Source organism: Epinephelus lanceolatus, chromosome 15 (assembly GCF_041903045.1).
Source record: "Epinephelus lanceolatus isolate andai-2023 chromosome 15, ASM4190304v1, whole genome shotgun sequence".
In the NCBI taxonomy this organism is placed as follows: domain Eukaryota; kingdom Metazoa; phylum Chordata; class Actinopteri; order Perciformes; family Serranidae; genus Epinephelus; species Epinephelus lanceolatus.
The window spans coordinates 30274243-30287385 of NC_135748.1; the positions used below are offsets into that span (position 1 = coordinate 30274243).

At 40.9% G+C, this 13143-nt stretch overlaps 2 protein-coding genes and 4 gene segments (V, D, J or C); 3 read left to right on the top strand and 3 right to left on the bottom strand.

Annotated features, from left to right (window-relative positions):
- The window catches only part of LOC144466974 (Ig kappa chain V-V region MOPC 21-like), a 96972-nt gene that overhangs the window by 42792 nt on the left and 41037 nt on the right, over positions 1 to 13143 (bottom strand).
- Positions 1 to 13143, bottom strand: part of LOC117266944 (Ig kappa chain V-III region MOPC 63-like) — a 305866-nt gene that overhangs the window by 36236 nt on the left and 256487 nt on the right.
- Positions 1 to 13143, bottom strand: part of LOC144466973 (Ig kappa chain V-III region MOPC 63-like) — a 215713-nt gene that overhangs the window by 27059 nt on the left and 175511 nt on the right.
- LOC144466972 (Ig kappa chain V-III region MOPC 63-like) overlaps positions 1 to 13143 on the top strand; it is an 83003-nt gene that overhangs the window by 18326 nt on the left and 51534 nt on the right.
- Positions 1 to 13143, top strand: part of LOC117266943 (immunoglobulin lambda-1 light chain-like) — a 46374-nt gene that overhangs the window by 7378 nt on the left and 25853 nt on the right. The window lies entirely within an intron of this gene.
- On the top strand, positions 2237 to 11875 carry elavl1a (ELAV like RNA binding protein 1a). Of its 4 annotated transcripts, none has more exons than XM_033642382.2 (7): positions 2237 to 2375; positions 4711 to 4770; positions 6873 to 7065; positions 7560 to 7663; positions 8243 to 8405; positions 8512 to 8737; positions 8916 to 11875. In XM_033642382.2, the coding sequence occupies exons 2-7, from the start codon at positions 4735 to 4737 to the stop codon at positions 9238 to 9240; spliced, it is 1047 nt and encodes a 348-aa protein (XP_033498273.1). In that variant the 5' UTR covers positions 2237 to 2375; positions 4711 to 4734; the 3' UTR covers positions 9241 to 11875. The 4 variants fall into 4 exon arrangements, with proteins under 4 accessions (XP_033498273.1, XP_033498274.1, XP_033498275.1 ...); XM_033642383.2 differs by having other exon boundaries at positions 8243 to 8396; XM_033642384.2 differs by having other exon boundaries at positions 6885 to 7065.

The following is a 13143-nucleotide window of genomic DNA, read 5'->3' on the forward strand; positions in this document are numbered from 1 at the left end:
ACTCTACAATATTTTTTAATGTGCAAAGTTTTTTTAAATATGAAATGTTTTTAAGAAATGTTTTACCCATTCATGAATTACAATAAAGACTAAAACACAGTACAATTAGCATTTTAATCATCCATAGCTTCTTAAAGGCCCAGTGCGTAGGATTTAGGGCCATCTATTGGCAGAAATGGTATGCAATATTTTCATTATTTTATAATCACCTGAAACTAAGAATCATTATGTTTTCGTTATATAATAAATTATGGAGCGGGTCCTCTTCCATGGAGTTCATGCTATTCTACAACAGCCCAAATGAGCAAATTAAACACCGGCTCTAGATAGGGTCAATTGCATTTTTGCATTCACTATAGTTTTCCTACACTCTGGGCATGTGGGAGAAGTCAGTTCTGTGACCTCACAGCTAGATGCCACTAAATCCTACACTGGATCTCTAAAAGTGGTAGCTGTTGCCATCTTCATTAACAAAAAACCTTGTGTAATGAATTCAGTTTGTGATTCTCCACTTAATTATAGGGCCTACGCATGTAGCCTACGTCGTTGTGAGCATTAGGCCCGTTTCCACCGCAGGAACTTCGGGGTAATTTTACGGGGCCGTTGGTGCGTGTCTCCTCCGCAGGAACCACCCCCCGAAGGACAGAGTTCCGGAACTTTTACGGGGGCTAAACAAGTCCCTGCCTCGGAGTAGGTACTCAGAACGGCCCCGAAAAACTCCTGGCTGGGGCTTGGGGGTTGCTTGGTGCTGATTGGATATACTCAAGGAGGGATGTGATGTCAACAGAAAGCAACAAAATAGCCGGCATTTTTAAAACTCAGCAGACGAGGATTAGTTCGTTCATATAGCTTCCTCCGCCATGTAAAAAAAACTCACTAAATGGCCCGTGAAAAAAATATTCTTTCCAGCAGATATCTTAGTTACAACATGATTGAGCTAGCAAAGCAGTTTTGTGTTGATATGTGTGGTAGTTATTCAGTTTTGGGAAATCACGATGTCTAGAAAGCATCAGTGGCTGCCGCTGACAGGGACAGCTAACAGCAGCAGCAAAGCTAACATCAGGACATCATCTGTTAAAAGCCTCCCGTTGTCGGATACGACATGAAACTACTCCAGTTAGCTCAATCATGTTGTAACTAAGACATCCGCTGGATTTTTTTTTTTTTCACGGGCCATTTAGTGAGTTATTACAGACACCGCTAAGGGCTATCAGCTAACGGCGTCCCTACGTCGCCCCGGTAAATGGTCGCGCAACGATTACGTCACATCCAGAGCCCGTAACTTTACAGGAACCTTCCTCCTACTCCGCTCTCTCAGTGGAGACACGGCGGTTGAGAGGGCCGAGCGAGAGGACGTTCCTGTAGTAGTTCCTGCCCCCCAAATAGTACCAGGAACTTCTTCAGTGGAAATGGGCCTATTTATACATGTGCGGTGGTCTGTCTTTGTCAATCTGCAGTTACACCTCCAAAACACTAGTAGGTGACAGGTTGTTTGTTAAGTGCTGTAAGATTTAGTTGATTAAAAACACACCCAAAACACACATTAAACATGGCTTAATTGCAACAATTTCAAACACAAGTAAACAAATCAGCTTCACTGTAACTCCCAGCATTCACAGACAAAGCACTTGTCTTTATCTGGACACATTTTCCCCCACTAATACAACATGCTAATGAATTTAGCACAAGCCTACGGCATTTTACATTGTATAAACTAGCCTAGCGGCCAGCGATCTTTTCCTCTACTCATATGAAGCCAGGGACAACAGCAACATTTAACAAAGGTAACGTTACATAATTTGGCTCTGTTACAACTCACAAGGTTCACCGACAAAACAACTGTCATACTAAACATGTTTTCCAAACAAATATAACACGCTAACTTTATTAGCACAAGCCTGGACAGTGTAAACTCTATGACCAATGTGTTATTTGTGTTGCAGCAACTTTTTTTCACTTTAAGCTTACACCACTAAGCCCAAAGGCATTTTGCTGCAGAAAATGTAAAGCATATCTGATGTGTCTGTTACTGCATGGTTTATGCTAATTGATCAGTATATATATCCAGTTTTGTTTGTCTACATTAGATCACAATGTAATTGCATCAACACTAATAGCATCATTATTTTGGTTTAACTGGTGTGAACTCCAGTGTTGTGTCAGCAGCACACCATTTGGCTCAAAAGCTGCGTGTTGACCACGCTGTCTCTTCTGCAGAGGCGTGGCTGGACGCGAGTGGGCGTGGTGGATTTGGTCACGTAGCTCCTTCCTCGGTTTCTTCGCTACGTGAGGCTGACTTGGAGGGAAGTGAACGTCGCTAAGAAAGGACAAAAATAGGAGAAGGGAGCAGAAACAACAACTACCCACAAAAGCTGGTAATGCTTAAAATGTTGAGAAATGTTTCCCGAAGCTTCTCGGCTGCATGCGATGATATTTCGGTGTAATGACTGCCATGCTGATCTCGCGGCCTTTGGAGCCGTTGGTTAGCTAGCGGTGGCTAACGTTAGCCGCCGGGGCCTGTTAGCAGGCCGCTGGGGTTTAGGCGCGGGGACAGAAATGCATTCAAGCGACGCTCCCCAAAATAGGGGCTCGGTGCTTTATGTTAGCTAACCGACGAGAGACTGCCACGTAGTACGTCCTGTTTAACTATGAAATGGTAGTGAGTTCACTCTAAGCGGTGAAGTGTAGATTAATTATGCAATGTGCTGTTTTTGTGGAACATCGTTGGGGCAGTGTTTACTCTTCTCATCAGGGGAGGGAGCGAGCATGCAACTGGCTAACATGCTAATGCTAACAGTGCTAATGAGGCCTCTGCACGTTTTCGAGTTGGAGATATATGCGTGAATTGCTGAGCTCTTGCTTGTAATTAAAAAAAAAACACTGTTCATTACTAAAACGTATGTAGTGGTTGCAGAAGACAATGTATAACTTCTCCTGTAGTATTGTCATGGTAGACATCATTAATGGCTTAATCTGTGAAGCTAACCTGAAGGCAATGTCGCCCATTTGCTGCACTGCCAAGTGCTGTAGAAATATCAGCTGCTGTCTCAGTATGAGCTACCAACGTTGCAAGTATTAGAGAGAAGGTGCTCATCCATGGAAAGTAGGTCAAGTTGTGACACACTAGCTGATGTTTCCGCCATACTTTGCAGTTTAAATACTATGAAGTCTGACCCACACAAATACCACAGCTCCAAACTGACACGCCTCTTTCCGCTGGATATTAAACAGAATACTATCACACAAGACTAGTTTTCCATTAGATGTACTGATACTCATTACTCAAAAATGTAGGACTATCAAGTGAGTAACGTTAATTAAACTGGGTTTATTGTCTCGAGTCACTAACAACAGCTGCAAAGAGACTTGAATCATTAATATTTTAATTTTCATAAAATTGGCCACGGTTGTGCAGATCCAACAATGTCTGTTTTTTTTTTTTTCTCCTGACAAGTTTAATGAGGAGGTTACCATCCCTTATGATCACACTAGTTACATCAGCAACATTTGATATGACCTTTAAATTAAAAAAACTCTGAACAGCCAAAAAAGCAGGGCGTCTGCAGGTCCTTACAATGCCTTAAATTCAATACAATAAGGCCTTAAATGACATTAAATAGTCTTAAATTTGAACTTGTGAGGTCTTGACTACTACAAACGTATCTAATTCTATTCATCCATGTTTTTAAATTTCTTTTCTTGAAAACGAGTGAAGCCTTTGTATGTAAAAGTCCACAATTCTGATTTTACAAATCTTTAAAGAACTATAATACTGTTATTTTACTTCATACTTGCACTTACCTGTTGGCAAAATGTAGATTGCCTCAAGTCACTCTAATAACCTTATTCCTACAGAACATATACCCCTGTGCACAGCTACACATATGCTACTTGCCTGCAATGGTTACCTGTGATGCTTAAATATGTTAAACATTATTTGTCCTAAAATCAGTCCCAAATTTGGTCAAAAGGTGTCTTGAACAGGTCTAAAAAGCATTGTATTTAACTGTCTGATACCTGTAGACATCCTGAAAAGGCGCCTTCGCATTGCTGGAGGTGTGAGAGGAAATAGCTGGCCACCTCCTGTGTATGTCCTGTTTTTTATCCAATTTAACGATTACATTAGACTGCCCACCTTGTTTAGCTGAACTGGCTAAAGCTATGATGCACAAAAGTCATTACTGTGTAGATCATAAAAGCTGGCATTAGCTGCCCAGTTACATGATCCACAGTGTTTACAAAAAAATCAGTAGCAGCTGCCAACAGATATGACTCATTATTGCAGCAAGATTGTAAATGACAAGTTCTCAAGCTCTGTACGCCCATCAGCATGCAAGGAATTATATAAGCATGCAATAATACACACACTGATCTTTATTAAAAGACACCAGTAGTAATCTGCACCAAACTTTTCCCAGTAAAACACAATTTAAAGGTACCGCTCAAATACAATAGCCTTTTAAAGCCATATAATAATTATCTGGCTGTCTGCCCAGCTTCATTGTTGAATTTTTGTTGATTTCCCCCCTGAACAGTTGAGAGCCACGTGGAGCTTTTACACACATTCCTGGTGATGTTTTTGCTTCTTTGAAATTACAGTTGATTGTTACCCGTCTGGTTATAAAATGTGTGTCCTCCTAATGTTATGTTCTTCAGCCAGCATGTTTGCTCACTGCCACGTTGACCAAGTTGTTTGATTTTTGTCTTCAGCCTCAGGAGCAGTGAAGTGTCTTCATGGCAGTTCGTCGAGGACACATTAAGTACTTGAAAGTGAGTATGAGATCTCGGCTCTCATTTCAAACAGCACTGTGGTCTGTCACATTATCAGCTGAATGTTAGTGGTACGGTCAGATATTATCAGGGTTGCGGGTCTTAATATAGATTTAAATGCCAAGAAATTTGGCTGCAGGAAATGTATAGGCTCTGAAGCTTTACTCCTTACTGAAATTTGGACACAATCTTGTTTTAAATGTGTGTAAATCATGTCAAGACTGTACACAGTGATCTGTTTTTACTTAACTGGAGCTAATGATTGCATATTTGAAATGAGATGGCATTAAGAGATATCAAAAACACTCGTGCATGCCAGCTCCCACTAGCTATGCCCATGTTTACTGGTTTAATACAGGCCTCTCATTCATCCTCTCAGGCAGTGTATCTTACCCACCAGAATACACAATCACAGCCCTTCTCTTGCATGAATGGACCTCTGTCAGGTTGACCGCTACTAGACCGGTTCCCTTTTCAGGCCTGATCCCGTTTCAGCCACCAGCGAATGTGACCACCAGGTCACGCTCTGCTAAACAGACAGCGGAAGCAACTTTTTAAAAAAAAAAAAAAAAAAAGTTTTTTGAAGTCAGTCCATTCTTGTTGTGGGCACTTCACATTGTTGACCAAACTAATCTCAGACCCTTTCAAATGGTTATCAGACTAACAGACTGTCATGTGACTGAGGTCATCTGGGTGGGAAAGAGTTACTCAGCTACTTTGCAAACTTAAAACCTGTGTGTGTGTGTGTGTGTGTGTGTGTGTGTGTCCTCTACATGACCTTCCATTGTCTAAATTTCAAACTGGCTTAGTTTTAACTACGAAATTGAGACCAGTTTGCAGATTAAATCCAGTCACATACTTGTGCCATGTAATCAGTTTCCTTCATGTGGCGTTCAAAGATTTTAACCCCTGGTTTTCCACTTCACTGAAAACGAGAGCAGCATTCAATCAAAGAAAATGTTGGTCCGCTTAAATACTACCTACTTCTCAAGCAGTTGATTGGTCCATAGAGGGGAAAAAAAACATTATCTCTAGGTTAACCATATCAGCCACAGTGCAAAGCATTTTTTTTTTCTCCCTGTCATAGGGCTCGACATGAGCACTGGCCTAGGGCATGTTAACTCTGTGTTCAGGCAAGTAGCATGCCTCGAGTGACAAATCAATGTGATGTCCACAGTTCTGTTACCCGAAAATAAACTGCACACTGTAACACTTCTCCACCTGAGCTGCGTGTGCGAGTCCGTCCCACCACTAAGTGTTTTACAGGACTGATGAGATAAACTTGACATACTGGACACTATAGACGTTAACTCCTGGGTTGACGATGTCATTTTCAGCATAATGTCACTCATGTTTTAATATCTCTGTAAAGCTGCATGCAAGAAAGAGACTTACTGTTTTTAGCCCAGAAGCTAGCATTAGCCATCCCACCACTTCAACAAGGGCTTCGGTGTGATCATATTCCTTTCAGAAGCTTTTTAATCCAGCCTTGAACAGCAGTGTCTTTTTTGGAGACTTAGCAAAATAAATACATAGTGATAAAACCCGCCAAAATCCATAGTGATAAAATCCGTCACTTAATGTCTTCTCTGATTATCTGTTTTTCTGATTAAAAATGCTAGTTCTAAAATGTTTAACTTTAGGTATAACGCTGCGCTTGTCACTGTCGCCAGCCGCCCATTCACAGTGGAGAAGGGTTGACAAATACCCTCAAGACCAAGCGTCACAGAGGATGAAAATTTGGTTGAACAAGAGCGTAACGACCAACCGGCCAGAAGTTTACAGTCTTATTGAAAACTGTAATAAACAACACAGACACCCTCAACCCTTTTTGACTGGGAATTATGTAACTTAAGTTGAAATTGTGTTTTAATAGAACGAGAACTGCAAGGAGAGGAAAAGGGGGCGAGACTGTAGCTGCATGAGGATGTGAGAGGTGGCGCTAAACCACCAAATCGCTGTGATATGTTAATTTTCACTGCATTAATAAAGAATCCATGCTGTCACAGCCCTACTGTCCATGAGTTTAACAGCTAATTGATTCAGCCATCGTTCTGCCTACCCTGCGTACTTACCTTGCTTTGTGTTTTTCCACCCACCTGGCTGACCTGCAGGAGGTGTATGACATGTCGAACGGTTATGAAGACCACATGGGAGGGGACGAGGGGAAGGACGCCAAGACCAACCTGATAGTGAACTACCTGCCTCAGAGCATGACGCAGGATGAGCTGCGGAGCCTCTTCACCAGCATCGGGGAGGTGGAGTCTGCCAAGCTGATTCGAGACAAAGTCGCAGGTATGCTACTCTCTGAAATGATAAGACCTGTGACAGACCAGATGACGCTTAAAGGCCAGATTTTGTTTTAAATGGAAACGGATTTGTGTTACAACCTCGGAAAATATCAGTGGTGGTTCAGCTTTATGACATAAAGAATATTTTGGTCTATCGTAGATTTACAAATGACCTTTTATTGGCAGGAAATCTATTAAAGGCCTGTTTCTGGGTCTTCTGTCCTCAGCGGTTTTTGTAATGTATTTTTTTATTGAAAAGACATCCGAAATTGATTTCCTGTTTGAGTTAGGTAATAGTTTGCTCAGTTTTTCACCACCATAGACCTGCTTTTATTTATTCAAGCCAGTCCTGTAGACAGTCTCTTTGTTTGTTTGCTTAGACTAGCATGCAATGTTAAGATTTGTTTTTGTTTTTAAATACTTATTTGTTTGCAGATTTTTTTGAACTATACAACGTTTTTTTGTTTTATTTTATTGTTTTCCTTTTTTTTTCTCTAGGCCACAGTTTAGGGTACGGATTTGTTAACTATCTTAACCCTAGTGATGCAGACAGAGCTATCAGTACACTGAATGGACTAAGGCTACAGTCCAAAACTATCAAGGTAACGTGCAATAAGGTGTTCTACAATTCTCAAACCAAAGATGTCATGTCATTTAACTCTCCTGTGGCTCCTGTGCTGTCCGCTAACTAGCTAGTACATGTCAGCCCGAGGAAGTGATACTGCTTTTACAGCTCACTTACTGCCCTATCTGACATGTCCATTGAGTTTGACTTTAATTTTACTTATTTTATTTGACACATCCTGTCAAATTCAATGTATTTCATGTATTTAATTCCTTAAAAAAGGAGCTTTTCAATCCGTTTTATTTCATTTTTGTTGCTGTAATGTTCTTTTATGCTTTTCATTTTTGTCCAGACTGAAGACTTAATACCTAAAACCACTTAAGATTATTTTATTCAGTTTTCTTTTATAGTCCAAAATTGTTGTTTTTACGAGACAAAAGCTTTCAGATAGATCAGTTGACGATTGTAACTTATAAAACACTCATATGATTGCATTTATTTGGAAAACTCATAGATTTAAGTACTCATTGTACTTTTAATAGTTTTTTTGTTACTTTGTTTTGTACACGTGTATCAGTAGAGTTTTAATCAGGCAGCCGTTGCTTCCTGTTGCTAGGTTTCATATGCACGACCCAGCTCTGATACAATAAAGGATGCCAACCTGTATATCAGCGGCCTGCCAAAGGCCATGACCCAGAAGGATGTTGAAGACATGTTCTCACGTTACGGACGCATCATTAACTCTCGTGTACTTGTTGACCAGGCCACAGGTACGACAGGTGAATGACTTCCTATCTTTTCAAAAATTGTCTTCAGTAACATATAGCGCCTAGTTCTGCTGCATGAATCAGAGTAGGCAGTCACCACCTGCTCTCTCATACCCAGGCGCGTCCCGCGGGGTGGCTTTCATCAGGTTTGACAAGCGGGCCGAGGCAGAGGAGGCTGTCAAAAACCTGAATGGCCAAAAACCACCTGGAGCCTCTGAGCCAATCACAGTGAAGTTTGCCGCCAACCCAAACCAGGTGAAGAACACGCAGCTCATCTCTCAGCTCTACCACAACCAGTCCCGACGCTTCGGCGGGCCCGTACACCACCAGGCACAGCGGTTCAGGTGAGAGAAGTTGTGAATGTTTAGATAGACGGAGTAGGACTTGATCTTGGCGAATTCTTTCCACAAATACTTCTCATTAGCCTTTTTTACCCTGCTTCTTCATGCCGTTGTTTTCATGTTCATTTAGTTTTAGTTTTATTGATGAATCCACATGTACTCTAAACCTCTTCATTTCCAGGTTCTCCCCCATGGGCGTTGATCACATGAGCGGCATGGGAAGCGTCAGTGTCCCCGGGAACTCCACCTCCGGCTGGTGCATCTTCATCTACAACCTGGGCCAGGACGCCGACGAGAGCATCCTCTGGCAGATGTTCGGCCCCTTCGGTGCAGTCACCAACGTCAAGGTGATCCGAGACTTCAACACCAACAAGTGCAAGGGCTTCGGCTTCGTCACCATGACGAACTACGAGGAGGCGGCCATGGCCATCGCCAGCCTGAACGGCTACCGGCTCGGAGACAAGATACTGCAAGTGTCCTTCAAGACCAGCAAGGGCCACAAGTAGAGAGAGCTGGACAATCGGGTGTAGAGGAGAGATGGAAAGAAGCTGCGCCAGGCTTTTATGGCAGAAGTATGAGTTTTCCAAGTCTGGCACATCTGTTTGGGTTTTAGTGTATTCAGAGTTAAATGACATGTTCACTCTCCTGCACCTTTGTACTTGTCTAAAAGAGTGTCTAGGCAGATTTTTTTTTTGTTTGTTCTTTTTTTTTCCATCTTTATACTCATGCTTGGGGCTTGAGGACACTCAGTAGATTTAATTTTTAGTGAGGGGGTGAAGAGGGAAAAATCCCATGATACCGTGATGATAACTTTTTGAAAATAATCTAAAAATCTAAAATACTGTTCATATGTGTTGCATGTATAACTGTGGGGACTAGATATAGGAGGCACGCAAATGGTTCTTAGCAGTGCACTGAAAATACGGAGCACAAGGAAAGCCCTGCAGATTGTTCTCCAAGTGTTGACATTTTGGTGGTTCATTTAATCCGAAGAAGGCGAGGAGGAATACTCTGCTCGTAGCCAGTGGTTGTCATTTCGGAAAAGCAGTGCTCTGTTCTGGATCCTCGTCATAAGTAGATAATAGATGCCTTAAATTATCATCCAGCGGACACACAGACCTACAACACCACTCACTGTCTCGAGTCTAATCTAAGAGCAAAGCACTTTTAATCTGTTTTAGGTTACTCTGAATATCAGTCTTTTTGATGTTAATCTATTGACTTTTGCTCGCCCTGCTATCAGGTTAACAATTTTAAATATGACGAGGTCTGGAGCTAAGTGTATGTTTTGTTATCCCTGTGTAAAGTGTCTTTTTATTATTATTATTATTATAATAAGTTGTATTTCAGGAGAGTCCTGTTGAATATGAACCCCAGTCAATGAGTAGAGAATTAAGATGGACCAAAGGCAGGGAGAGACTTGATTATATTACCACAGAGGAGTTTTCAGAGCAGGTTTAAGGTAAATTTATACCTTAATTTGCGGGTGGATTTTTCTTTTTTTTGAAGAGGTACTAAGGTTATATCTGACGCTAACTGAGAGCAACACTTTGGCTCAGAACACCGTTCTGTTTTGTTTTTTCTTTTCTTTTGATTTAACTTTTTCTTTGTTTGGAACATTTCATTTTCTTTCTAAAAGGCATTTAGGTTTTCATTTGTTACAATGTAAGTTACAAACTTGTTTTAACGAGTGCTTATCTCAAGTTTGGTGAGACATTAATGGCCTTTGTTAATGATTTCAGTTTAGATTTCTTTTCTTCCTTTCTTTTGTTTTGGTTGTTTCGCTTTGAGCATAAAACCATTAAATTTTATTTCTTTTTGCTGAAAGTTTTGTTTGGTTTGTTTCTTTTTTTCCTTTACCCTTTTTTTGTTTAAAGATTTGGTTTGGGGCTTTGTTCTGTTGTTTTTCTAGGAGCAAATTTGCAGTGTAGGTAAAAGATCCCTGGTCTGGCAAAAACAGACTGTTACAAAAAGTGTTTACACTGGAGGCATTTAAACATCTGAGACAGGTTGAAATTAACACAATATACGGACCAGTGTTTGTTAGACAAAAGAATCTGTACACAGACACTCAAAGGAAAGTGATTGTCCTTTGGACATTTCATGAAGCAACTTTTTAAGACGGACAGAAACGTTTAAACACCTTAAGTAACAAAAATAGCAAGTTAAAGCTGGCTCAGTAAATCATTTTTATTCCCGGCTGTATGTCAATGGCGACTCACACACAAAGTGAGGCTAGATTTGTTGTTAAATATTGAAGATTGAGGGTTTTAGACTCATTGCTCTGATCTTTGTCCAATGGGGATTACTTTTGACTAGTGAGGTTTTGTTTGCTTGCGCAGTGGAACACTTCTTATATCATCCGTTTGGAAAACACATCTTATCACATCTTTTTATAGCGGCAAGTTAGTTAAACAGTCCTTTTCTCCAAGGTTTTTGAAAGTTGAAGCATTACTATCGGCACCCTTATTGTCCTTGATTTAACCTGACCACAAATTGAACAGAGAAACCACTTGTTGATGGTTACAAATGTTATAAATACCAAATGATTCTTGGGAACGGTACCTGCTCACACTTGGTAGGATTCGCTTTTATAACCATTTTTCTCCCAGCAAATATTCCCCTCACGCCTAATTTAACACCTCTTTTAATCTGTGCCCCCTCTGAAAGGAGATTTCGGTCTTAAAAGTGCTTTTTTTTTCCATGTTATTTTTGTGTCACAATCCTTAACTTTGTGCAATATTTTGTGACTTGCTCAAAGCAGGTAATAGAAAAGTTGTTGTAGTCTTGGATCTTTTTTTACAATTGCTTTTTTTCTACTGACGTTTTATGTTACTGCTTAGTTTTTTCAGCAGTCTAGTTGGCATTGCATGAGTAATGCAAGTGAATTTGTTTTAGGGGCAGTCAGAATAAACTGCATTCCGCCTTAATTTATACGTTGGAGTGGTGTATTTTACATCAAGAGGAGGCGCAGATATTTATTTGACAATGTATGCGGTCATACTTGTTACTTATTGGAGTGTTTTTAATGGATTATTTTGTTTTCTTGGTTTTAAAGGACACTAAGTTGAAGTCCATTACATGTCTTCTAACATTGGATCGTTTCAATAAAAACATGGTGGCTTTTCAGAATTGAAAGAATGAATGTCTCGTCAGAAGCTTATTGTGAATTTGGTGTCATTTCCTGACAGATGCCAAGTGTATGGACGTTTTATTTATATCATACATGCAACCTTAGTCAGCATTCCTACTATACTGCCAACAAATAAAAACAGAAACGAAGTGAGGGACACATCTTGTAATATAAACTGATCTTACTGTATATGCCCTGTTATTACCTTTATGACCAGATGGGGGAGACATGTCTCCATATTTTGACACCACCATCAACATAGAGTAAATTTTCTGCAGCACCTCAAGTGGCAGTGGTCAGTACTTTCCACTTCCTGTTATAATTCAGTAAGGAGGAATTACTGGCTTCAACTAATAGAAACATAAAATTATATTAAAAAAAAAACTCCCCCCAAATAACTTAAATATGTTTCCCATAATAAAGGTTACCAATAAGATGGCCTGAAAGAAAGGTGAGAATTGAAATAGTTCCACCTAAAGATCTACAGAACCGTGGGACCAATTTGGAGTTCACACTTCGACCTGGACACAGGAGGAGCTGGGCACTGATCCTCCAATGCTGCTGTTAGTGGATGACACATGCTACGTGCTGAACCACAGCCACACGGTGATCCTGCATTTTGTGAGCTGGACATTTCAAACTGTCTGGTATATATGAACCCTGAATATATGGAGTGAAACTTGGAATATACAGAATGAAAGTTTGAATACACTGTTCAAAAATTAAGGGAACACTTAATGGTCACAGTAAAGCACCGAGTCTATTAAACTTGAGAGATATGAACGTGTCCATTCAGGAAGCACAAGTGATTGTGAATCAGTTTCAGTTGCTTTGGTGCCAATCAAAGTGACAACAGGTGCAATGGAGAGGCAAAAGCAAGACAAGCCTCAATGTGGAGGCCATAGACAGTTGCTCTCTCCTTATCCTTCCTGTCTGACTCTTCTCTGGCTTTGTGTCCTTGTCACTACTGGTAGCATGAGGTGGTACCTGCAGCCCAGTCAGGTTGCACAGGTATTCCAGCCCCTCCAGGATGGCACATCCATAGGTGTGGTTGTGATTAGGTTTGCTTTGTCTCCCAGCACAGTGTCAAGAGCATAGAGGAAATACCAGGAGACTGGCCATTACAGGAGAAGAGCTGGACGGGGCTGTAGAAGGGCATCAACCCAGCAGCAGGACCGGTATCTACTCCTTTGTGTGAGGAGGAACAGGAGGAGCACTGCCAGAGCCCTACACAATGACCTCCAGCAGGCTACTGGTGTGCATGTTTCTGACCAAA